General features: G+C 46.6%; 2 protein-coding genes across 3 annotated transcripts; one reads left to right on the forward strand and one right to left on the reverse strand.

The window, feature by feature from the left end:
* The first annotated feature begins 162 nt into the window (after positions 1 to 162).
* Positions 163 to 21,695, forward strand: LOC135821024 (uncharacterized). 2 transcript variants are annotated; one of them, XM_065334075.1, is made up of 19 exons: positions 163 to 627; positions 1,029 to 1,136; positions 2,013 to 2,299; positions 3,304 to 3,615; positions 3,943 to 4,015; positions 4,539 to 4,615; positions 5,071 to 5,191; positions 9,178 to 9,323; positions 10,176 to 10,255; positions 11,323 to 12,459; positions 13,658 to 13,826; positions 14,303 to 14,379; positions 14,777 to 14,824; positions 15,329 to 15,428; positions 15,784 to 15,858; positions 16,951 to 16,991; positions 18,828 to 18,954; positions 19,848 to 19,918; positions 20,876 to 21,695. In XM_065334075.1, the coding sequence occupies exons 1-19, from the start codon at positions 315 to 317 to the stop codon at positions 20,937 to 20,939; spliced, it is 3,426 nt and encodes a 1,141-aa protein (XP_065190147.1). In that variant the 5' UTR covers positions 163 to 314; the 3' UTR covers positions 20,940 to 21,695. The 2 variants fall into 2 exon arrangements, with proteins under 2 accessions (XP_065190147.1, XP_065190148.1); XM_065334076.1 differs by having other exon boundaries at positions 164 to 627; positions 2,112 to 2,299.
* Positions 21,696 to 23,489: 1,794 nt separating this feature from the next.
* On the reverse strand, positions 23,490 to 25,382 carry LOC135821028 (large ribosomal subunit protein uL23-like). Its single transcript, XM_065334082.1, has 4 exons — positions 25,297 to 25,382; positions 24,875 to 25,223; positions 24,154 to 24,223; positions 23,490 to 23,556 (listed from the first exon to the last, which is right to left on the reverse strand). Exons 1-4 carry the CDS (start codon positions 25,313 to 25,315, stop codon positions 23,542 to 23,544), a joined length of 453 nt encoding a protein of 150 aa, XP_065190154.1. The 5' UTR covers positions 25,316 to 25,382; the 3' UTR covers positions 23,490 to 23,541.
* Positions 25,383 to 25,485: the final 103 nt, after the last annotated feature.

Genomic DNA, 25,485 nt, shown 5'->3' on the forward strand with positions numbered 1-25,485 from the left:
CGCTACGGGACGCCACTGAAAGACGAACAAAATAAAAATGATCACATGTTGATCGAGAAAACGGCAAAAAAATGATTCAAAAGACCGCCATCTTTCCCGCGCAAAGCTAGTAGTAGTGACGTAAACAAACAAAACAAACTGACTGTTTATTTTCTGTTTTGTTGCTGTTTGAATTCAATGAACTATTCCATACCACTACGAGACCGTACACCTACCAAAATTTGATTTTGAAGGTTCCCACAATACCTTGGTAGGTCAGACTTGAGGAGTTTATGTGCTTCTGTCTCGGAGCCAAGGTAAAGTAGTCGACCGCCATGAGCCGTCGGGACGTTCTCGCCTTGGGAAATCAAATTCACGGTGATGTGCACGAAGCCTTGTCCAATATCGAGCAGGCCTTCTTGAATGGCGGTGATATCATTCGAGATGAAGACGAACTAATACCCGCAGCAATTCAGCAGTTGTGCGAAATCATCAGGACGGGCTCCAATCCCGTATTGCTGGCCCGGGCGGCGTCCTGTATTGGCACAATTGCTAACGTTTTGCCGAAGAGACGGGACCAGATACGAGACCGAGGTGGAGTGGTTTCTTCTTTACTGGCGATGTGTGCCCCAAGGGTGGGTGATGCAGGTGAGTAGTGAAAGATGGATGCTGCGTGTGTTACAATGCTAATGAAAAGCCAAAATTAATAATAGTCTTGTCATGCTATAAAGTTCCCTTATAATCCGTAATGTCATGATTAATTTTGAATCTTCTTCAATCTGCTGTGCACACACAGTACCTGCACTATAGTGGTGGTGATTGAAATCCAGCCCCTGCTTTCCTCCATGACAATAATGATAAAGCACATGTGTTGTAGAGAGTGATAGCATCAAGGAAAACGACACGAGGCCGTTGAGCTCAGAGCGATGCAAGTTTCGACCCCAGGTTTGTAAGCTCCATATGATTTTCGGTCAATGCAATTTCGATCGTGATGTCGGCCGGTGTGAATTTGGTGCTGCTGTTGTTGTTGATGCTACTTTGTTTTGCAGGAGCTATACCGGAGCTAAATCTGATGATACATGAATACAGCGTGTATGCGCTGTTCAACCTAGCGTGCAAGTGCAATAACATACAGGCGGATATCGTGGAGTATAATGGTGAGATCAGTGTGCGTGCCTCTGTCAGCCCATCTCTCGAGGCTTGCCCAGCCGCGTGCGCCGGTGCCCTTCATGGGGGGGGGGGGGGGTTCCGGGGGCCTCCCCGGGAAAATGTTCAAAAAATGAAGCAAAATCCTGCATTTTGAGCGAAAAAAGGGACGGGGGTTCCAGGAACCCATACGGGGCACGCGCCTGTTGCCTCTGTGTGTTGGCCTCTCTGAGCTTACTTCTTGGGGTTTGCCGCTCTTAGCTTGTCTCTCTGAGCTTGTTGAGACCGTTAGCAAGTTGTGAAACGCGAACGAGGAACTGGGTTAGAGTCCCGCAACGAGTGGGTTTTAGTCCGGTACGTGCGATTTCAACCGTGATCCGGAGAACAGCACCATGAATCAAGCCTCTCTTCGTTTTTGTGTCTTTTCTCAAATTTCGAAATGTTTCGTGCGCTCTTGTTTGGAATTCTGAAGCTTGTCTTGAATTTCTGCAGGATGGTCAGACATTCTAGCATGATCATTGTGATATCTCTAGAAATGATAGGCTTTGTGTGGGTAGTAATGGATCAACAATGCCCTAAATGTGTGTGTGTGTGTGTGTGTGTGTGTGTGTGTGTGTGTGTGTGTGTGTGTGTGTGTGTGTGTGTGTGTGTGTGTGTGTGTGTGTGTGGTGAGCCCGTAAGTGGGATCATTTTCAAGTCCACCCAGAGTTTTTGGGATTTCAGGGGGTGTCGGCCGTTGGGCGGTTCAATAGCCAATTGAGTCATCTTTCCAAGATTCCTTTTGAGTCTCTCTCCTCTCGTCCGGGGAGACCCACGTGACCAGTTTTGGCAGTGAGCAACAAGTACAAGTACAAGTGTGTGTGTGTTTGGGTTTTCTCTGGTGCAAGGTATGTGGGTGTGTATGTATGTGTATTTTCGGATTCCATTGTGCGTATGTGTGTGCGCGCGCACGCTTGTATGCCGTCTGCATCCTGGTTTGGTTGCAGGTATCGATATAATGGTCGGTCTAACCAAATCCTATCGTCTGACTGATGCTCATGCTGACTGCTGTCATTTGACCAAACACCGGACGAGAACTGTGTCAAGTCCAGTTGATGAACAACGCAGCTCCCTACCACATCCAGCAAAGGATTCTTTGGAGAATCTTGTTCTTGGAAATACAGTGTCTGCCAAGGTACACCAATTATTACTTTTTTTCTAGTGATCCATGACTGCGACTGGAAGAAGGAATTACAATACAAGTGGAATCCTAATAATTTGAATATGGCTTAATTCGAACATACCGCTTAATTAGAAGTTTTCCAGGACCGATTTCTATAAATACGATTCCCACATAAAATTTTCTGGTAATTCAAACCTCGAACTGGACATGTCCGGTTAGAAGTCCCACGGATTCCACTTGCATAGAAAATGTGTGGGATTTGTGCTGATAAGTCGAAGTTAGCAAAGTGTAATTCAAAGTTCACTGTACACTGTACTGGTCAGTTCAGTTTGCATGAGCAGGCTGTGCCAGTCAGTTCAGTATCCGTGAAATCTGTGTTTAAGGTCCCTAGCGCAACTCTGCGTGACCATGAGAGCATTTTGACATCCATCTTGTGTTTTGGGTTCATGTTTGGATAATTCGAATGTCCGGATAATATTGGAAGTTTTTTCCTGGCATTTTGAGGTTCGAATTATAAAGATTCCACCTGTAATTATTTTTAGGGCACAATTTATGAGTTTTCGTCCCCTGAGGTGTCATTTTCATTTTTACTGTACAGTCTGGTCATATGACAACGAATGGCACAAGCTGACTGGCAGGTCTGCTTTTTTTCTCATCTGGGTAAATCACTCACAACACGCTTACTCAGTACCCCCTCTTGCATTCTGCCAAGTTGTGCTGCTGCTGCTGCAGTGGAAATTGACGTGGTAACAATGGAGACAGTATCGCCATCAAGTTGCATGAAACACTGATTCTTGTTGATGTTCTCTCTGTCTCTCTCTCTCTCTCTCTCTGCCTCTCTCTCTCTCTCTCTCTCTCTGTCTGTCTGTCTTTCTCTCTGTCTTTCTCTCTCTCTCCCTCCCCCTCTCTCCCTCTCTCTCTCTCTCTCTCTCTCTCTCTCTCTCTCTCTCTCTCTCCCCCCCCCCTCTCTCTCTCTCTCTCTCTCTCTCTCTCTCTCCCTCTCTCTCTCTCTGTAGGTCGTTCGCTTGTTTGGTCAGCCGGCAGTACAGTGCCAGCGGAGCTGCGGCAACGCCGTGTGCAGCCCGTCTCGGCCAGCATTTGCCGTCGACTTGTTCCATGAGGGCAAGTCGGTACAGGATCTGCTGGCCAGTGACGGTGTTGTGTGGACTGCTCCTGGCGATAGTGGCACCGACAACAAAAACCCGGTGTCGAGTCTTGTACTGCGCGTTGAGCGCATCATGGACGATGGCGTGCACTTCTGGGCGACCGTGGATTCGCCCGGTACTACCAGTAGTGAGGAAACCTTGGCTGGCCTGTCACTGGACCAGGTAACTAGCTACTGTTTAAAAAAATTCGAACAAAGATTGGTGTGGGAATTTGAAAACCTTTTAAAATCGGGCCAATGTGCAGCTCAAGCCCCAATCCGTAATGTCATCTATCGGCTGAAAGTGCTCTCTGGAGCAGTTGATCAGTGTACAGTGGAATCTTTCTGGATTGTGTAGAGCATATTCGTGTGTGTTCACGTGCATGCGCGTGTGTGTGTGGGGTGTGTATATGTGTGTGTGGGGTGTGTATATGTGTGTGTGTGTGTGTGTGTGTGTGTGTGTGTGTGTGTGTGTGTGTGTGTGTGTGTGTGTGTGTGTGTGTGTGTGTAGGCTTTCCCGTGTTGTCTGAAAGATGCTGTGCCCAGTCAACTTGAACGCTGCAATGTCCTGAAATACTCGTTAGGTAAGTGGAGTGTCCTCTTAGCTGTATGTGTGTGTGTGTGTGTGTGTCACTGTGCGTGTGTATTGTGGTGTGTGTGTGTGTCAGATGGGGTGAGGGTGGGGGTGGGGGCACACAATAGGTCTGTAATGTGTAATTCAAGAGGCAAACACGCTATCCTGGATCCCTAATCGGACACTAGGAGGGTGTTGCACACCCGTCCAGACTGCAGTGGGAATGCTAATATGACCAGTATGGTCACGTGCACACTCCATTTCCAAAAAGCGATGATTGATGCTCTGCCAAGCTTTCATCGCACCCCTGAAAACAGGGAAAGCAGAGAGAGACAGAGACAGAGAGAGAATATGTGAGAAAGAAAAGTGAAGCCCGGAGAAACAAGACAAGACAACCTGCACAGAAAACAACAACAACGCAAGTAAGCCCCTTGAAAGCCCCAAGAAACTCATGTGTGTAACCGATCGATGCATTCGAAAGAGAAAGCTCAAATTTCCCCTCTGCTTTGTATGTTTTGTTTGTGTTGTGACAGCAACCCTTGCTTTGCTAGCACGTCATCGTCAAAGCTACTGCACATTGATCAGTGACCACCTTGAGCACATCACATTAGTAAGTCACACTAAGAAAGCTGCTGCGTTTGGAGATTCTGCTACTGTGGCCTCTGCTGTGGTTGTTGCCGATGTGGTCGTTGCTGCTTCGGCCTCTGCTGTGGTTGTTGCTGCTGCTGTTGTGCCTGATGCGTTCGGTGTTACTGCAAATGTGGGTGATATGAGAAAGTTGTGTTCACACGGTGCAGCCCATAGGTTACTGTACAGGTGACCAGCGCTGTAGGCGATGTGCTGCCTGTACAGACTGCTCTACCCTGCTGGGAGGTTTGGCAGGACATGTTGATGCTGCTGTTGTTCTTGTTCTTCTTGTCGTTGTTGTGGTTGTCGTCGTTGGTTCCCAGGTCATTTCTTTACTTCTGGTGTGTGTGCGTACGTGTGTGTGTGTGTTTGTGTGTGTGTGTGTGTGTTTGTGTGTGTGTGTGTGTGTGTGTGGTGTGTGTGTGTTTGTTTACACAGATGTACCTACTGCCCAACCTGGACGTGTGTAGCGAGGCGGTAACGTGTATCTTCTACACGGCCGGCCTGCCAAACGCCGCACACCGCATGGCTGCTCAAGGTGTGCTGGAAGACATGCTTGGTAAGGTAGTCATGTAACAACAGCCGTGGCTGTGTCCACCATGGACATGTTCATGTAACAACAGCCGTGGCTGTGTCCACCATGGACATGTTCATGTAACAACAGCCGTGGCTGTGTCCACCATGGACATGTTCATGTAACAACAGCCGTGGCTGTGTCCACCATGGACATGTTCATGTAACAACAGCCGTGGCTGTGTCCACCATGGACATGTTCATGTAACAACAGCCGTGGCTGTGTCCACCATGGACATGTTCATGTAACAACAGCCGTGGCTGTGTCCACCATGGACATGTTCATGTAACAACAGCCGTGGCTGTGTCCACCATGGACATGTTCATCTCATGAGTACAGTACTGCCGTTTGCTGAAGAACGAACAGGCTAGAATTTCACCAAGCACACAGCAGCATACCAATGTATACACAGTGATTCAGCTGTGCATAGACTGTGCTACTTGAGCATAAGAACGGCCTAGGCTACGAGGCTTGACCCCCCAGTTTTTTTGGCAATCGACAATACTGTACTGTGCTGAGGACTTGGTTAGGGAGGGGGTAACCAAACATGAGTAACGTTCCTTGTGTCAAACTGCAAACCTGGAACAGGATTCTACTTTGCAATAGGCAACCTACTGGCAGACAGCTCCCTTTGGGTAAAAAGTGCTAAGAGTAGCAGCTTACAGCGGAGCTGTTCATGTGACATTGTGTGCAGAGGTAGGTGGCTTTGTTAAAGGGGAAGTTAAGGCAAAAATTAAAATTTTACCAGTTGTAGTCTTCGGGGTGCTGAGTCGAATGGTCGTGGTCCGAGGAAGCTGAGACGCTCCCTTCCTACTTGAATCCCAATCGAACTCGCGCACTTCCACCGAAACTGGGTGACTGCGCCCTACTAGATGGGGATTTGTATGCAAAATGTCACTAAAAGCGCCATTTCGTTCTTATAAAAGCACGGATGACCGCGATTGGCCCATATGTTGTAGTCTTTTGGACGCTGAGTCGACTGGTTTTGGTCCGAAAAGGCTGCGATGCAGCGTTCCTCCTTTATTCCCAATCGAACATGGTTGAACAAGCGGTCACGTGCTCCTGCGTACACCAGTCACCTGGTCACCGTGCCTGCAGGGTACAACTTACTAGCCTGTTTGACCTTTTTTGGGTGCAGTCCTGTCACTCGAGTTGAACCTTGGTGTGAAAGTTGTCGCCTGCTGGCGTGGTGACCAGGTGATTTGGGCACCCAGGAGCACGTGACCGCTTGTTCAACCATGTTCGATTGGGAATAAAGGCGGAACGCTGCATCGCAGCCTTTTCGGACCAAAACCAGTCGACTCAGCGTTCAAAAGACTACAACATATGGGCCAATCGCGGTCATCCGTGCTTTTATAAGAACGAAATGGCGCTTTTAGTGACATTTTGCATACAAATCCCCATCTAGTAGGGCGCAGTCACCCAGTTTCGGTGGAAGTGCGCGAGTTCGATTGGGATTCAAGTAGGAAGGGAGCGTCTCAGCTTTCTCGGACCAAGACCATTCGACTCAGCACCCCGAAGACTACAACTGGTGACATTTTGATTTTTGCCTTAACTTCCCCTTTAAGTACTTGTTAAGCTGACCCGCTGGAGTCAGGCCAGTAAGTGAGTTACACATTTATTCCCGTAGCTATGCAGAAGACGTTACTTCAGTAACGTCTGGCGCTAGCCAGGGTCCACACAGCCTTAATTCCCGTAGCTATGCAGAAGACGTTACTTCAGTAACGTCTGGCGCTAGCCAGGGTCCACACAGCTTTAATTTGGTGTTTGTTTGTTTGTTTGTGTCACGCCTGGCGCTATCCCGTATCTGTCCCGTACTGTACCGTACCAGCAAAGACAGCTGGCCACAATATTTTTGTTTGTTTGTGCCATTGACATGCCTGGCGCTATCCCGTACCTGTCCCGTACCATCAAGAGTACGGTACCATTAAGAGAATGAGTACTAGTATATATGCGAAGTGTATCGGGGGAATGCATTCAGTGCAGTAACATTTTGTGTGGATTTGTGTGCGAGGCCGAGATCCCACTAGCAGGCTGGCTGGGCCGCCTGTCGACCAGCCCGGGAATCGCATGTAGGCCGATAGCATAATAGTTATAACGTATATACAGTCATGTAGATGTATAGCAGGGTTGTCATATTATGTAAACGACTCCCTGCTGTATGAGGAGATTTTCTGGAAAGAAATACGAAGTAGGGAGACGAGTAAATGCAATCAGAATGGATGTTAGTTGCCGTCAGTATAATAATAAGAAGAAGAAGAACGCCCGTGATCGGCAGAGTCAGCGCCGGTCCCAGGAAACGTCAGGACAGACATCCCGTTGACTCCAGAACGCCCGTATTCGGCAGAGTCAGCGCCGGTCCTATAGCTATGCAGAAGACGTTACTTAAGTATCTCATTGAAACGTTTTTGCAATACAATGATGCACCCAATCAAAGGAAAAAGCATTTCCATCAGTTCTGACAACATACACGATGAGCTAGGCAACAAAGCATAGCGCAGGGCCCTGAGCTTTCAAGCTCTCTCGTTTGGTGTTTGTGTGTTTGTTTGTGTCACGGCTGGAGCTATCCCGTATCTGTGACTACAAAGGCTCTACAGGATTGTACATAACAGCTGTCCACAATATTTGCGGGCTCCTGTATCTGTCCCGTACCGTACCAATATTCGTCGTATTATGTATACGACTCCCTGATGTAGAGGGAGATTTGGAAAGAAATAGGGAGACGAGGAGGAAATTAAATTAGAATAGACGCCGAATAGGTGATAGGATGCGTCCGCATTAACATACATGTACTTTGGAAGAGAGATCCCGTCGTCTCCAAAATAAGCGTGAACGAGCGATTCAGCGCCGGTCACAGGAAACGTCGGAAGAGAGATCCCGTCGACTCCAGAACCCCCGTGATCGGCAGAGTCCGCCGGTCACAGGCAACGTCAGGACAGACATCCCGTTGAGTCCAGAACGCCCGTGATCGGCAGAGTCTAAGCCGGTCCCAGGAAACGTCAGGACAGACATCCCGTCGAGTCCAGAACGCCCGTGATCGGCAGAGTCAGCGCCGGTCCCAGTGAACGTCAGGACAGACATCCCGTCGACGCGCAGAAAAACTAAATCTGCAGCCTCTTTTGCCGTCGGACAGGATACGTATTATAGGAGACTGTAAAGTTATGTAATGTCCAAATTTCCACGTGAGCAGCAGGTCACTCGCGTTGATTTTTCGACGTGCGAGCCAAATAACGCGAGCTGAACTTTCGCGTCGCAGACATCCGGTCGACGCGAAGAAAAACTAAATCTGCAGACTCTTTTGCCGTCGGACAGGATACGTATTTTAGGAGACTGCTAAGTTATGTAATGTGCTCCACAGGCAACCATGCATTCGGCGTCGTCATTGGCTCAACAGGTCAATGTACATGTATTACTACAAAAGGCCAGAAAATCCGATTACTGTATTAAAATCAACTAATTTTCGCTGGCGATTTAATTTCGCTGATTTCGCCGCTTGGTACCAACCGGCCAAAGTAAATCGCAGGCCAAAGTTCGTCATATAGGCAAATGATGCATGATTGAGCAATGGATGCATGTGAGAGCAAAAATACCGATCGATTTCAAATTTGACGTGAAATTGCGCGTCACGTCGGAAATAACGTGCATCTTAACCTCTCTGATAGAGAGGTTTCTATTTCTTATCGGCCAAAATTTGTTGATTTACAGTATAAGGAGATAAAAAGAAAAGAAGGAGCAAACCAAAAGTAGATGATTATTAGAGAAATAACAATCCGCAATAAATTCTGCAAATACTTTTGCCTCAGTTCTTATAACATGTACGATGAGCTAGGCAAAAAAGCATAAAAGCATAGCGTAGGGCCCTGAGCTTCCAAGCTCTCTCGTAAATGTGGACTCATGTTTCTACCATTGTGTCCAAGGTGTGCGCATCTTCTCCCTGTTCTTGCCTGTTGTTTCTTCTCTGACGTGTTCAGACCTTTGCGAGCGTTGCTTGCCATGTCTACCGGACTCTAGCGCCGTCCTCGTCAGCTCTGTGTGTGTCATTCATCGCCTAATCTCACACTGCAATTTGTGCCGACACCACCTCTGCCAACTACCCAAGTGGCCAATCCTAGCACAGGTAATGACTGCACAGGGACGTAGCTGGTCTTTGGGGGGGGGGGGGGGGGGGGGGGGGCACAGCCATTTCACCAAACTATTTTTTTCGTGGAATATGTTGTATTTGAAGTTCGAATATCATACGTGTAAGTTGGCCGGTGCATGTCATCATGGTCATTATGTGCATGCTGAGCCTAGGTCGAAATTGTTAGGGGGTGCTCTTGCCCCCCCCCCCCCGTGCCCCATGCCAGCTACAGGCCTGACTGCACAGTGGCACTTCACTCAGTGTAGTGTGACACCTCCGCATGCAAACCTGTACAGTGAAACAGCTGTCTAAGACGACCACTCAAGGGACATTCAAACATGTGGTCTCCATTGCCAGGTGGTCTCCTTATCCTGGGCCATTTGACTGGAAATAGCATCCCTTGGTCCTGGTAGCAGTGGTCTTCTGGGACAGGTGGTCGCCTTGACAGGTTTTACTGTACTTTTATAGCTGAAGTGCTTTATGACATAGTGGTATGACATAGTGGTATGACATAGTGCATTTTCCTGCACGACAGTACTGTGTATCCCATGGTATATTAGATCTGGGGTGCGGAGCTGTTTCTCTGTACTTCAGTACTTACTTGGCGTTGCTATGCATCATGTGTGTCTACACACGCACAGAGTACGCATTTGCACCCGCACGATCGTTCGGATAGTCGATGTCCGGATAATTGATGTACAATGAAAGCCAGTTTCTCTTTTTCAGGTTACTATTCCTTCTGGTCGTTTTTACTGTAAGAATTCCAGTTTACTAGCCTCTATGTGTGTCCCCGTGTCCCCACGTCAATAGTCTACTTTGTTTGCTTGCTTACTTGCTTGCTTGTTGAAGGGTCTCCAACTTGTTGACAAGGAGCTGGAGAAGAACGTGATAGTGTCCTGTCTCAAAGTGATCGTCGGTGATGCAGAGCTGTAAGCAGTGTGGTGTATGTGGGTGTGTGTGTGGGTGTGTGTGTGCGGGCATACGCACATGTCAATGTTGGTTTGTTTGTGTACATGGATGTGCATACTCTAATTTCAGAAATTTTCGGTGCTCAATATTTTCGGTATGCGGGCAACAGGCTAGGTTAGGTGAACAGAAATTTTCGGTACAGAGAAGCAGTTCCCTATTGGATTATGTGTGTTAGTGTTTGTTCGGTGTATTGAAATTTTAGGTGTGAAACAGACGCACCGAAAATAAAAGTACACCGAAAATACCGAAAATAAAAGTACACCGAAAATACCGAAAATAAAAGTACACCGAAAATACCGAAAATAAAAGTACACCGAAAATACCGAAAATAAAAGTACACCGAAAATACCGAAAATAAAAGTACACCGAAAATACCGAAAATAAAAGTACACCGAAAATTTGTGAAATTACAGTGCTCCGTGTTTCACACGCTGCAGTGCTAACTTTGACAGACGTGTGTTCTCATCATTATAACCGGTTCTATTTGAATCATGTGCTGGGGTATGGGGGGGGGGGGGGGAGAGGGAGAGACACAGGGAGTAGGGGTGACATCTGCGGCATCTTTATGCAGCGGATCAACATCCACCGCCCATGCATGTAGTTCTTCTGGCTGAATCTGGGTTATCATGAGTGACACAGTGGCTAAGAGAACTGTGGAAGATTTTCTGGTGTACAATGCAAACTTGATGAACTGTTCTCACACACTACAGTGACATAATGATATGCATGTTCTTTAGCACATGCTATTTTCGGAAGCTTTACCTACAGCACGAGTATGGCTGCTTTTGCTTTTCTCTCTCTCTCTATCTCTCTCTCTCTCTCCCTCTGTGTGTGTGTGCGTCTCTGTCTGTCTCTCTATCTATCTATCTTTCTCTCTCTCTCGGTCTCTCTCTCTCCCTGTCTCTCGGTCTCTCTCTCTCTCTGTCTCTCGGTCTCTCTCTCTCTCTCTCTCTCTCTCTCTCTCTCTCTCTCTCTCTCTCTTTCGGTCTGTGTGTGTGTGTCATTTTGACCCTTTGCTGTTTTTCAGGTCTGCATACATTGACACGCCGGCAGACTCAGAAAGCAGCAGTGCCTCGTCACCAGAGACTCCAGCACGGTCCAGGGCAACCTCCGTGTCGTCCAAGAAGACAGTGCGGGTTCACGAGCAGAACGACCCGCGTGGTATGGTGGACCTCCACGGTGAAAACCAGCTGTGCATTGCCAGGAAAAAGCCAACCGCCAAACCTAGGCCCGCTGCTAGCTGCAGTAGTAGTTTGGAAGTGGCTGATCAGCACATTAGAGCTGCCATGTCACATACACATGCATACTCAACTCTAGCATCCAGCACACGGATGAATGGACATTGCTACGCGCGCGGTGATAGCAGCAGCAACTCATCGTCCGTTTCTCTGAATCAAGCTAATCCGCCCGTCAGACAAGCGAGAGGAGCACTAAGCACTGCCACCTCGTCTGACTGCTCTGAGGGTGATCTGAGCTGCACGGATGGCCAGATGTCGCCCGGTTCAAGAGCAGCCCCACACCACCCGCGATCTGATGAGGACCGGTCTGCTCACCGGCCTACTGCTAATGGTGTGGCGCCCGCGTCAACGGGGCCGGTAGAAGCATCAAAACCCTGCAGTAATGTCGGTAGAGGTAGAGGTAGTAAACTTCGAATGGTAGCACAGGGAATCAAAGCCGGCCATGAGGAAGTACAGCGTCCCTCCGGGATGTCTCGGAGCGTAACGTTTCCCAGCAAGGACCCTACATTGGGTACCAGGACAAATTTAAATGGCCCTCTCACGGGTATGTCTGCGAAAGCAGGGCACACCGGATTCCGATCGCAGCTCCGTGGCGAACGGCCTGCAGCCTCCCTTCCCGGTGCATCGTCCCCTGGCCAAGCGGTGGATGACTATGAGTTTGAGGTCAAACCGGGGCATCCGTCACTTCGCTTGCACAAGTACAGGCACATTGCGGACACGGCACCAATCAAGGGCGTTGATGCACCCAACCAATCACAGAGCCATAGGAAGAAGAATAAGTCTAGCAGACACCCTGATGCCAAAGACAAATCTCCTGGAGATGAATACCGTGTCAGAAAGCTATTTGCTACGAGTGAAGATGGAGTGGAATCTAGCTTTGCCTGCATCAGCTCCGGGCATGATAAAACCGATGCTGAGTTTCCTGCGTACGTTTAGTGTGCTTGTTTTTGTGTGTGTGTGTTAGTGTGTGTGTGTGTGTTAGTGTGTGTGTGTGTGTGTGTGTGTGTGTTAGTGTGTTAGTGTGTTAGTGGGTATGGGTGGGTATGGGTGTGGACGTGTGTGTTTCCGTAACTATGCTCCGGTTGTCTGCAAGCATGTGTATAATGTATGTGTGCTTGTTTTGTGCATGTACGTGTGCTTGTGTTGGTGGGTGGGTATTGGTGTTCATTGGTGTGGACGGGTGTGTTTCCATAACCTGCAGGCATGTGTGTGTGGGGGGGGGGGGGGGGCATCACCTTGCTGTGCAATATTATTGCTGTGATTGCGATGAGGTTTTGCACTGCCTTGACTCTTGACATGTTGCTGTGCACTCTCTGCTATGTATCAGCATCATCCTTGTACATGTACAGTAGCATCACAGATTCACTAGTCTTGTGAATCTAGGATCTAGCTGAGAGTAGGTATGAATAACATGGTAGTAGGTATGAATAACATGGGAGTCAGTGGAGCAAATCCTTCTCAAGTCGTGTGGCCGGTGTGCTTTTCACAGACCGAAAAGACGTGGCAAATTGTCCGAATATTGATGAAACCATGTACTGTGGAAACAGAAGTATACGTCGGAATTAAATTTCGTTGTTTCCGTCCAAGATTTTTCGGACTAAATTTCGAGGAAAAAAACGCTGGCCATACGAACTTTCGAATTGGAGTTCTTTGGAGTTGGGCAATATTGTTCACCGACAATATTTTATTAACTGGTTTGAGGGAAAGAAACGGGAAAAGTCTGAAGAAAAAATTGACTGTCACCACCAGGACTCGAACCAGGGACCCTCGCTTGTAGCCAGCTATGCTCTAGCCACTGAGCTATGGTGTAGTCGTCATCCCGGCAGACCGTTCAACATTTTCTTCAGACTTCGTAACTCACACTTCCCGACAATATTTTCTGTATGTACGGTGCCCACGGTAGTGCATTTGCTAATGCTGGCGTCAGTTGCACAGCATCAATACATGTACAATATAACAGGCAATGTGACTGCATTGCCTTTTTAGTTTATACTACGGCCGCTGTCTGTATGTAACCTTTTTAATAGCACGTTGTCTGTTGCCAGTAATACTAATAGAGCTCTTTTTTTTCTCTGGGCGTGTGTGTGTGAATGTGCATGTGCATTTACCACTGGTCTGTCACAGCGCTGACGTACGGTTCTACAATGAGGGCGAGCAAGTGTCGAAAACCGTCGTCACTGCATCGTTACCACTGGAGTACTATGACAAAGCCTCGGCAGCAAGCAAAGCATGGAAGAAGTGTGTTGATGATATGACTGACAGTATCGCCACGGCTGGTGCTACGGGCGGCAAGGTATGCGTGTGTGTGTGTGTGCGCGCGCGCACGTATGTGTGTATGCGTGTGATCGAACGTATGCAAGGTTGCGACTTTTTGTTTCCAAGCATTGCCTTTTCCTACTTTGAAGTTCTGTTTGTTGTTCACATCAATATTTTTCTAGTGTTGTGTGTGTGTGTGGTGTGTGTGTGTGGTGTGTGTGTAGAAAAAATGGAAAATGAAAAAACGGGGATTCACTGGCCAGAAAAAGTCAATTCAAACAGCTGTGTGGTGGATACCAGGCTAAAAATAGTGGCGGTCAATTCATCAGCCTTGCAAGCTGTTGAATGGTGTAATCCCAGCACAAGTTGCTATGTCTAACATAGCTGTTCGCTATCATCGCTTCCGCGATGGGCATGTCTGAGGTGTGTGTGTGTGTGTGTGTGTGTATATATATGTGTGTGCATGTGTTGCTATGGGTGTGTGTGTGTGTGCGTGTACCTGCTGGTGTGCAGCTATTGTTTGATGATGACCGCTACTACACGCTGGGCAGTACAGTTCCGTTCCGGAATGACATCACACACGAACTGCGGTGAGTGCATGTGAAACACTACACGTTTGTCTTGTCTCGTGTCCATTGGTGTGTGTATTGGGCTGTTCAGACTTTCTTTGCTTCCATTCCCATGTATATGTCGACAGACTTGCTTGTGTCTGGTTTCGAAGACGCAGAGCTTGTTTTACAGTGTCTGTATGCTGTGAAGAAGACTTCGGCGATAGTAGGGGAAGAGTGTGTTGCTCCCAACATGGGAGCTCGCAGTTTTCCTGCAGACTTGAATTCTCACTTGACTGACTCACGACTGCCATCCAGAGCACACGAGAAGTCCATCGAACCGTCCACATCCAAATATTATCTGTGTGTCTGTGTGTCTGTGTGTGTGTGTGCGTGTGTGTGTGTGTGTGTGTGATTGTTTGGGTCTTGCTTTTTGTAGGACTGTTCTGAGCGTAATTGTGCGAGCGCAGAGGGAGTTTGTGCAACGGTAAGAGTTTGGCTGCATTTGTGTGTGTGTGTGTATGTTTCATGTCCATTCCGCACTGCGCGCCTCAGTTTTCGTTGTGCTTCACCCGCACAATCACTCTCCTGATTATGTTGGATTTCTCGTTCAACCATTGTAGATCTCTCTGCGATCAACACCAGTTCTCTTTTTCACCCGTTGAATTTGAAAACCAACCTTTTGAAAGCACAGACCTAGTGCAACACGTCACATCTGTACATTTTATTCCATTGTGCTATTCTGCTTTCTTTGCTTGGCTTATTTTCGAATGGGACAATTACCTAATGGTGTATTGGACATGAGGTTGTGTTAGCATGTTTGCTGCTACTGACTTTGTGTTGGGCGGCCATTGGATTGACAGTTGTGCCTTTACCCTGTGTGTATATGTGTGTGTGTGTCTGTCTGTCTTAATGTTTGTTTATGTGTGTGTGTCTGTGCGTGCGTCTGTATGTGTGTCTGTGTGTACCTGTGTGTTTATGACTGTTGCAGAACGCTGTGTGGCTTCTTGAACTCTGGTGAAGGCGGAACTATATACCTTGGTATCGACAGCGACGGGGTTGTCAGCGGGGTGCAGTGGAACAGAAAACTGGTGAGTCTGCTCACAGGAACATTACAACCATTATGCGTGTGTGTTCATTGTTGAGAGACTGCTTGTGTGTGTGTGTGTGTGAGTGCGTGCGTGCGTCAGGTGTGTGGTGTAGACCAGGCTAAAATTAGTAGTGGTCAATTCATCAGCCTTGCAAGCTGTTGAATGGTGTAATCTCAGCACAAGTTGCTATGTCTAAACATATCTTGTTTGCCATCATCGCTTTGGCCATCGGCATGTGTAACTGTAAGTAAGTGTATGTTTGTGTGTGTGTGCGTGTGTGTGTGTGTGTGTGTGCATGTGTGTGTGCGCGCGTGCGTGGGGTACATTTGTTTGTGTGCATGTCCGTTACGCACAGCGTGATGATTTCCGCCTGGTCGTGGATCAAATGATGCACAACTTTAAACCAGTGGTGTCCGCTGATCTTTTCTATGTAAGTATTCCGCGGAATTATTTTAACTTTGGTATCCTTTCCACATGCTAAACCAGTCATACCTTTCAGCTGGGCTGGACATCTAAGAACTGAACAAATTGTTTTGATAACCGCAATCAATAAGACAAGCTGAATCGACATTTGTGTAAACTTTATTCGTGCAATGTAAAACGGTGGAGACAATGTGCAATAAAGCGATGAAAATAGGAAGAAATAATGTGAAAAAATTAGGATTCAAACAAGTTTTCGTACAACACTTGTCAGGAATTGTCGTTTTACTAAAGGACACTGAAACAAGATTGAACTATTGTAGAAAACCTACGTTAGAGAAATAACACTAAGAACAACAGCAGTGAAATTTACAAGTGTGAATTTTAACAATGAAAGCAATTTTTGATCCCCTATATTTTTGCATTGATACGGCCAGTAGCCATATGACAAACTTGATGTTCTTCTGAAGGCCAGTCTACGTACAGCTAGCTGCTGCCACCTTATTGGGTTTCTGCTGCAAAGCTGCGGTGCATGGTTGGCAAAGTTTCCAAACATGATTTCCAGTTTGAGTGATCATTTCCACCCCAAGAAGCCCAGCTGGTGAGGCTAAGCCAACGAGGGGAGGAGATGAATACTGCGCTCGCTGGAAATGAAGTCTATTGAACAATTGTGCATTTTTATATCAGTTTAAAGTGTCAAAGTCCGCTAACTGCAAGGGCACAGCAAGATTTTCACCAGGGCGGAGAACAATGACGCAATCTGGAAATAGTGCTCTGCCAAGATGAAGCAATGGGGCAACAGCCTATTCGTACTTCTTGTAAAGCCTAATCCCTTTTCGTCAATTTTCTTGCCAGTGAATTTTCAGTGTGGGATTTTCCAGGTGGATCCTGAACTGCTATGGAGAAACATTGCTGTTGTAGAACTTGCTGTGACAGTGATGAGGAAGATGGCGTGTGTACGTGATTATCAAGGATAATGTGTATAGATTCACCACAACAAACATGCGATCAGCTTCTTTACTATTTGGGCTATGTGTGTGTGTGTGTGTGTGTGTGTGTGTGTGTCTCTCTCTCTCTCTTGTTTATCATCCTCGTGTTTTAGATTCATTTTGTGGATTGCGTTGATAGCAGTGTGGCTGCTAGGTAAGAAGAACTGTATTGCATTTCACTGCCTTGTCCTTGCTAGCTCCCAAGAGAGGGTGGAAGCGCCAATGTCCTGCACAGATCACGAGTTCTAAATTTTCCAAGAAGACCAAACTGGTGTCTGCAACATTGTGACTGCATCATAAGAGGATGAAAATGTGATCCTTACATGGTGGGCTGAACAGGATAGCAATGTAAGCTAGAGTGTCACTGAAGCTCATAACTTATCAAGCATAAAACTCCCAAGTTACAGAGCACCATCTTGTTTCAATTTGTGCATGAGGACGCTCTAGACTTCTTTTTTCCACGGTGTCTGTTATTTTTAGTGCTGAAACGATTATATCGATTACTCGTTACTTACTCGATAAGAAATAGATCGAACGGTTATTTCGATTTTATCGGCTAAACGAGTAGAATGGTACTTACGCTCGGTACGGGATTTCCCCCCTTTTGGAGATCGCACAAAGCGTGCATGCACCGAAAGTGTTGCGAGTACGACACGAATATGTACATGACTGTACACTTGCAACATCGATTTACGTGTAAAGTACAAGCGCGACCTGAGAAACATCGACGCGATCACCGTCGCTGTCTTTTGAGCTGACTACTTTTCTTACATACAGCATGCAGGACGGGCAGGCTCGGTATGTGTCTACAGACTACACTAGCTGCAGGGGTTGGAGTTCCCTCCACGTGGGAGTAGTCTTGAGCTAAAGACAGTAAAGTGGTCTTCAGTTTCATGGTTTCCGTTCTGTCAACGGTTCCTGAACCAGTTTGCTCGACGACGAGCTAGGCCTGCCGTCTGGGCCTATTTTGAGCATAGACAGGAAAAGCAACTAGTTACTTTTTGGTGCGCCTCAAGTCAGCTCATCCGTCGAAATCCGCCGATCTGCACCCCTGGGCGGTTTCTCTGACTTCATCGTCGGAGTCAGCGAAGTCACAGGCGAAAGGCACCATCAGCTCTTGGTTTGCAACCAGTGAGTTGCCTCTGTCTTGTCTGTATTCGTCTGGTCAGTCCGAACAGCTGACGGACTTGTTGCGGGATCATCGGATCTATGCGCCCGCTTTCCGTCGTTGGCGATGTAGGACTGGTATTTTTTTGAAATTCACAGAATGTACATGTACAAATAAATAAATTCGACAGGTTCGCGTACCGGGCAGGTCAAGAACAAGGAGACGTACAACTCCCTGGTCAAGAACCACCTTTCCGCTTCCGTGGGACGCCACCACCCCATGATCAGGCGTCAGATGCGGCTCCTAAACGGTGGGGGAGGATAGATCAGATCCACCAACCATAGGCCAAAGGCCTCAATCCCATTGCCGCATCCATGTATTACTCATGCCAGGCCACGAGTTCCCAAGTAACTGTGGGTCGCAGCACGGTTGGAAAAAATCCTTCCGCTTCCAAGCAGGCCTTGAACCTGGTACCTCTCGTTTCTCAATCATGGTCTTAGACCAACCAACTGTACCTGCCTCCACTGATGTACTGATGTAGTTACTGTAATAATCGTTTAGCCGATAAGCCGATCGTTATGGTATCAGCTAAGCCACTAAGGAAAAAACGTAATCGTTTCAGCACTAGTTATTTTCAGTACACCCAACTCGCAACACACGGACAGTCCTTGGCTACGCTACATACAGTTTATTGTCCAAAGTTTCACCCAGGAGGGCATCAGGGTCTAAATTTGGACAATTTACTGTACGTGATGTAGCCGAGGACTGTTCGTGTGTTGCGAGTTGGGTGTACTGAAAATATGACAAGGCTACAATGGAGATTAAAAAAGTATTTCAAAAATTGTCTGTTGTTCATTGTTCTGTTGCTCTGTTCATGGTCAGTGATTCCATGCGTCAAGCTCTGGAGAATGTGTTTGTTATTGAGCTGGGCGTGAGGAAGACCGCCGGCATGATCTTCGTTACCGGCGTTGATCACTGCTTCCTCCGTGAAGGTCGCACCACCAAACATGTGAGTAGTTTAACGTGTGTGTGTGTATGTATGTGTGTGTGTGGGGGGGGGGGGGGTGTCTGTGTGCTTGCACACAGAGTGCAGGAGCAGGGAGGGGTGCTTTCGGGCGGCATACAGCAGATCAAGATTGATGAGCACAGTCTTGAGTGTTGTGTACAGCTCATGGTGTTTTTTGTTCAGTTTCCTCACATTAGATGCTACAATTGTAGCCAAAGAAATTCGACCTGTGTGCTGAAAGCAGAGCCGTACTGCCATGCTGCCATGGGATAGGTTTTTGGACCGTGCGTGATGCAATTGAAATGGAAATGCGGTGCTGCTTTCGACTCTGGGGTCGGATTTTTGGCCGCGACTGTAGATACACCAGTTGCTGAGCCTTGCCCTCTCTTAGTCACTACCTGTGTGTGTGTGTGTGTGTGTGTGTGTGTGTGTGTGTGTGTGTGTGTGTGTGTGTGTGTGTGTGTGTGTGTGTGTGTGTGTGTGTGTGTGTGTGTGTGTGTGTGTGTGTGTGTGTGTGTGTGTGTGTGTGTGTGTGTGTGTGTGTGTGTGTGTGTGTGTGTGTGTGTGTGTGTGTGTGTGTGTGTGTGTGTGTGTGTGTGTGTGTGTGTGTGTGTGTGTGTGTGTGTGTGTGTGTGTGTGTGTGTGTGTGTGTGTGTGTGTGTGTGTGTGTGTGTGTGTGTGCAAGTTGAGCGGTGACATCACTGAACCCTGTCTGCTCCCAGCCTCCCAGTCACTACGTGTGTGTGTGTGTGTGTGTGTGTGTGTGTGTGTGTGTGTGTGTGTATGTTTAACGGTGGCGCCACTGCTCCTGGTCACTGCCTGTGTGTGCATGTTGAGCAATGATGTAGCACCGGTACTGATGTCAGTGGTGTGTGCTGATTGTGTGTTGATGTTAGTTGACAATGGACGATGTTCGGAAAATGGTGATGGCAGAACAGGAGAAACGCTACATCAAGGAGATCAACAGGTCAGTACTGATATATTACGGAGGATTAGGAAGACGAAATTCGCGTTCGCGTTCGCTCTCCAAGGAAAGTCGAACTCAGTGACGGAATTCGCGTTATGAGAAGGATTAGCAAACAGACTTCGCACATGCATGACGTTGGTACGTCGTCCATTGTGTGCAGAGTCTGCAGACAGTATAGCGTAGTAAATTTATGACTGTCCTTACACGCATCCGCGATTCGTGTTCCGACTACTTTTCCGAACAAAAAATGCGAAAGTTCGCAATCCTGTTCGCTAACTGAAAAATGTTTGCGAACGCGAATTTCGTCTTGCTAATCCTCCGTAGTATCATATTATGTTCTTTCTGAAAAGTCGCCCCTGTGCACGATACATACATGTACACTCAAATTTCTTTTATCCGGACGCCTCAGATACGGGCACGTCTCTCTACCGGGCACCTTCAGCTTGAGTTCCTATGCGGCAAAAATGCTTTGAATTTGTGGGGGTGGGGTGGAGTTTGAACTTTTTTTGTATGCCCAAGTGCTTATTAATTTGTCATTGCCAACCTGTGTAATCCACACTTTTTCTTATAATGCCAAGGGTTCTTTTTTGTTTCCTGAACATGTGCAATGTGTGCCTACTGTAAAGTGACACTAACTTTCGTGGCGCGCAAATTTAGCGTTTTCATAAATTGGGCTGGTTCACGATGAGAAACTTTTGCGATTCTATTTCTTCAGTCGGATCTTGTACTGTCTACAATCAATGTACGGAGAGGTTTGAGAAGATACCTGGGCCTTGAGACACCCATTCACTTTGTACATGCGAGTTGTGGCTGCATTTTTTCGCTTTTCAGCAACCGGAGCTGAACTCCCTTGTAGTAGCTATACATGTAATAATACTACAAGACTTAGTAGTGGCTTTCTTTAATCGTGTGTGTGTGTATGTGTATGTTTGTGTGTATGTTTGTGCATGTGTGCAGTCTTCGTGCACAGCTCCAGGTCGTTCAATCTCTCAATCTCTCTCGGATGGGTGCCATCTCCTAGTGAACAACATGTTGAGGGCACCGCGCTGGCTCCATGCTTGTGTTAGTGTGCACGGTAGCAGTATGTACACTGTGACTCCATGCTCGTGTACTTGGGTTGTATGCATCGCTTGACTTCGCCTCCGGTGTATTCAGGAATGCCGTGTTGTGTGTGGATGCTCGTTCACCCTGGTCCTGGCTCAGTTGTCGAAAACTGAGGCATAGTCGTTCAAAGACATGTTGTGTTTCTTCATATCTTTATTGATCTGCTTCTTCAGACTTTTTTCGTTTCCCGTGTCGCGTCTATTTATCAGACTTGTTCGTTTCCCGTGTCGCGTCTTTTGTTGTGTCCGAGTGCGGCACACAGCATATGGCGGGAATGTTAAGTTGGAAAAAATCAGCCGTGTAAATGAATAAAACACACACAATCTAAGTTAGGTGCATGCCTCGCGCCGCAGGGAAGTATGATTATTAGTGTTCTAAGAAAACCTAACGTCTGCTTCCATGCTGCAGGCATAGCTGGCTGCATGCATAGACTACTTGCTTGCTCTTGTTGTGCTTTACGGAGCTGGCACTTCTGCAATGCCGCTGCTGCTGCTGTCTGTTTGATAGTTACTACTAAGTCTTGTGATATGCTGCACTTTTACATGGCCGCTGTCTTGTTGCTGTTGCTGTTGCATTCATACCTACAGTATGATGAAACAATCATTTTGCACTTATATTTTTCTCATCTTGATCAGAGATAATGGTGTTTCATGAGTCATGACTGTGTTCTATTATGATAAGCATGATTGCAATGTTGAATGTGTGGCAACTTGGTGGATAGGTTATGTCCTACACCAAGATTATGAAACTGTGATCTCTTTTCCATGGGCCAGATGCGCGCGCGCATTGCGGAAAATCAAACAGCGCACTTTCCCTCTGGTTTGAAATGAATTTTCGTTCTGAACTGGAGTTCACGCGCCAAGATTTAGAGATTAGGTACTTGAACGAATTGAGCAAAAACGGATGGGCCTGTAGGAGAAATTGTGGGTCTGAGTGCATGCTTTCAGAGCGTGATGGAGGCAAGTTACGTAATGAAGGCAGCATGCCGCACACCGACCCATAACCACAGTTGAATACTCTTGTCTACTGTAAAACCGGAAAATCTAACGACCAAAACAATTTGTGATAGATAACGTTTCTTCAAATAGCGAATAAAAATTGTTAGACTGTCCGGTTTTACAGTATGCACTCTTGCCTACACGACTCACAGCTTTTTTTTCTGGATTCCAGTATAAAATAACCTGTTAAATCTTCGGAGGTGAAACTACGACGCCGGCCAAAGAAATCTGACCTCATGAATAGAATAACATACTGGTATAACATACTGGTATTCTTCACCATCATCAGCAATAAAGACTACCAGCTTTCGGGCATTCTCTTCAAGTGAAATACAATCAACCAGAACCAATGGAACAGATGGATTTTATTTTTCGGTACCGTACTTCTGTTTCATACTTCAGCACCTAAAATTTCAATACACCACACATAATCCAACAGGGAACTGCTTCTCTGTACCTACAGTCAATTTAAAAACTATAGACGCGTAGGGTTTTTGAAATATTTCAAATTTGGCTGGAGCTTTTTGTAGTTTTCGGAATATTGCTCAGGTCCGCTCCACAATTACTCTCATATGATAGTTTCTGACGCCCGATTTGGAAAAATTTATGCACAAAGTGATCACAGATTTTATGTGGTATAGATGCTGGCATAACGGTTTTTGCCTAGGTACGCGTCTATAGTTTTGAAATGGACTGTAAATATATTATCTGTTCACCTAACATTATTCCTCACGCCTAAGATTTCTGAAATTAGATAGAGTACTATGAAATGTACGAACACCATAGCCTAATGGCGTTTTGATTCGCACTGATGTTGAGATATATGTACATAATGATCCAGCACAGATAAGATTTATGAAAAACAAGAACATCCCAGGCTGACCACTCGGAAACATGGGAGTGCGACTCCAATGAACGGTAAAAATTACAACTTTCCACATTCGTAGGAAAGCCACCAACCTTTACAAGAACGCATCCAAATCGAAAATAATTTCAATTTGCTGGAAAAGACATTTGGGTTAACCCTTCGGTTCTGGGACGAGCAACGCTACTGTAACACAAAACTACACGTGGAGTCTGGAATGCTAACAACTTGGAAACAATGTCCTTGGGGACGCAACTCTACTGTACAGCCTCGGTTCTACCGTCAGCTCTACAAGACTGAGTATCCAAGAAATACATAAACAGTAGAGCCACGAGCCCCAGAACGCCATTTCCAAGTGGTCAGGCTGTAACACTCATATTCGGGCAACATTACTGCTCTCTCACTACCAGGAAAGGTCATAGACAAGAACACCCACGACGATCTGCCATGAGCATGATCAGAGCATGCATAGCAAAGCAACCAACACACAATAGGCAGCATGCAAGTGGACAGGATGCACACCTACTGACTTTCTTCTCTAGCAATGATAGCAGACAAGATCTTGCACCAGGTAAACCCACGCACACACAAGAGCAAAAGAGAATTGTTCTTTCCACTTTTTTTCTATACAAAAACTTCGCAGCTCGGAGGACAGTTTAGATGATGCCGATCTGCACAAACGAAAACAAAACAGAAACACATGAATCGTCAACCACTTGCAATGATACAAAACACAGCATCCAGTACAGGACCTCATTACATACATTCCAGCCAGAGGAGCAAGAGAACATACTGCCATATGTACACAAACAATCAGATGACAGGAGTGGATTTCTATGTACAAATATATGACCGCCTGAAAAAAACTACACACACATTGAAAGAAAACACACAACGGCAACGGGAATTCGTTTCTTAGGACATAGCAAGTGCCTACCCACTATTAGAAGTTGAATGCAAACAAAGGTCACACAAGGAAAAGGAGGCAAAGTCCTGGACATTCAAGAATGAATAGGTTCGAATTCATCAGCAGCAATAGCATTGAAGAGGGTTTGTACACGTATTCAGATATACAAGGCCTAATGGATCAACACCAAGGAGTAAATCCCAATGAGTACTAAGATCAAGGTAGGTGTTGAGAGAGAGAGAGAGAGAGAGAGAGAGAGAGAGAGAGAGAGAGAGAGAGAGAGAGAGAGACAGAGACACACACGCATGCGTAGGTACAAACTACACATAACTAACTAGACAGCCCACAAACACGCTCTTACTCTGTTGGCAACGTCAAGTGCGTCATAGTCTGATGAGAGACGGACGAAAGCCTTCTTCTGGCCATCGGGACTGAAAAGAAAATTGAAAAAAGCAAAAACCAAATGCATGAGCACACTACCCACCGCACACAACATCCACTATCTGCCCTTACTGCAAAACAGTTCCATTTGTCGGTTACATCTACCAAACTGTTCCAATAGGTGACTGAGGCCAACACCTGTATTAAGAGTGTGTGCATGAAATAAATCTGCAAAGATAGCATGGAACAGATCCAGGCCAAGCATTTGCTGGATACGGGCTATGTGGACGATGTATTGTGCAAGGGTGTATGAGAGGCAGCTACCGGACTGATCACCATCTGCTCAAATCCATTGATCCCGTACAAACACGACTAACCAGCAAAATGCCGGAATAGTGTGCAAGCGTACAAAATAGCTTGTGCCAACATATCCAGGGCCAGATACCAGGGCACGTAACCATGAGCGATGCAGCGCCCTTGCCATACTCCAGACTACAGCTACTTCACTCGCTCAGTGTTGTCCAGTATATAACAGCATGGCAGAGGAGCCATGTGCATTTTAAATCCATTTGCATCGATCCATTATTTTCAAAATAAAATTCATTGTAATTTTCTGTGCCCAAACAACAGAAAATTATCAGCTCACCATCCACCTGAAGAAATCAAAAACAATTTCACAAATTCAATGCAGCAATACTCACCGGACGAGGGTGTTGACCTTCATAACGTCGATCTCATACAGAGACTTTACGGCAATCTTGATTGAGGGCTTGTTGGCACGCTTGTCAACAATGAAAACGAGGGTGTTGTTGTCCTCGATTTTCTTCATTGCGCTTTCTGTAGTCAGAGGGTGCTTGATGATAGCGAATTTGTCCAACTTGGGGCGGCTGGGTACACTCTTTCTTGGGTACTTGGGGGTACGGGGAAGACGGAGAGTCTTGGGGCGACGGAAAGTAACTGAAGTTCTCGTCTTCGCCTTGCCCTTGGCGTTAACCCCAACCTTGACGGCCTTTTTGGCCTTCAAGGCCGTAGCCTTGCTGTCCTTCTTGCCTGCAAAAACCACACATCATAGGACTGTTGGATACTGCTCTAGAAACAAATAAATAAAAGAGAGAAAACTTACTGGCAGTCTTGGGTGCCATGATGAACGTGGAAGAGGAAGAAGGAGCTCGAGCCCAGAGTCTTATTGAGCATGCGCATAGAATTGAGAAATGGTTGGAAAATGAGTGGAAATGGTAAAAATATTCAATATCGACATTTTCAAGCATTTTTCAGAAGTGAAGTGGCATTTCGAATTGATCGTTCCAAGAGT

The sequence above is a fragment of the Sycon ciliatum genome, chromosome 7 (assembly GCF_964019385.1).
Source record: "Sycon ciliatum chromosome 7, ocSycCili1.1, whole genome shotgun sequence".
In the NCBI taxonomy this organism is placed as follows: Eukaryota; Metazoa; Porifera; class Calcarea; order Leucosolenida; family Sycettidae; genus Sycon; species Sycon ciliatum.

Excerpts from the sequence above, each read along its gene's own strand:
- LOC135821024 (XM_065334075.1), top strand. The coding sequence starts at position 315 with ATGAGCCGTCGGGACGTTCTCGCCTTGGGAAATCAAATTCACGGTGAT. Across the intron at positions 15,429-15,783 it reads TGCAGTGGAACAGAAAACTG|CGTGATGATTTCCGCCTGGT; the intron begins GTGAGTCTGCTC and ends CGTTACGCACAG. Across the intron at positions 16,992-18,827 it reads GATAGCAGTGTGGCTGCTAG|TGATTCCATGCGTCAAGCTC; the intron begins GTAAGAAGAACT and ends GTTCATGGTCAG.
- LOC135821028 (XM_065334082.1), bottom strand. Across the intron at positions 24,224-24,874 it reads AAGGTCAACACCCTCGTCCG|TCCCGATGGCCAGAAGAAGG; the intron begins GTGAGTATTGCT and ends TTTTCTTTTCAG.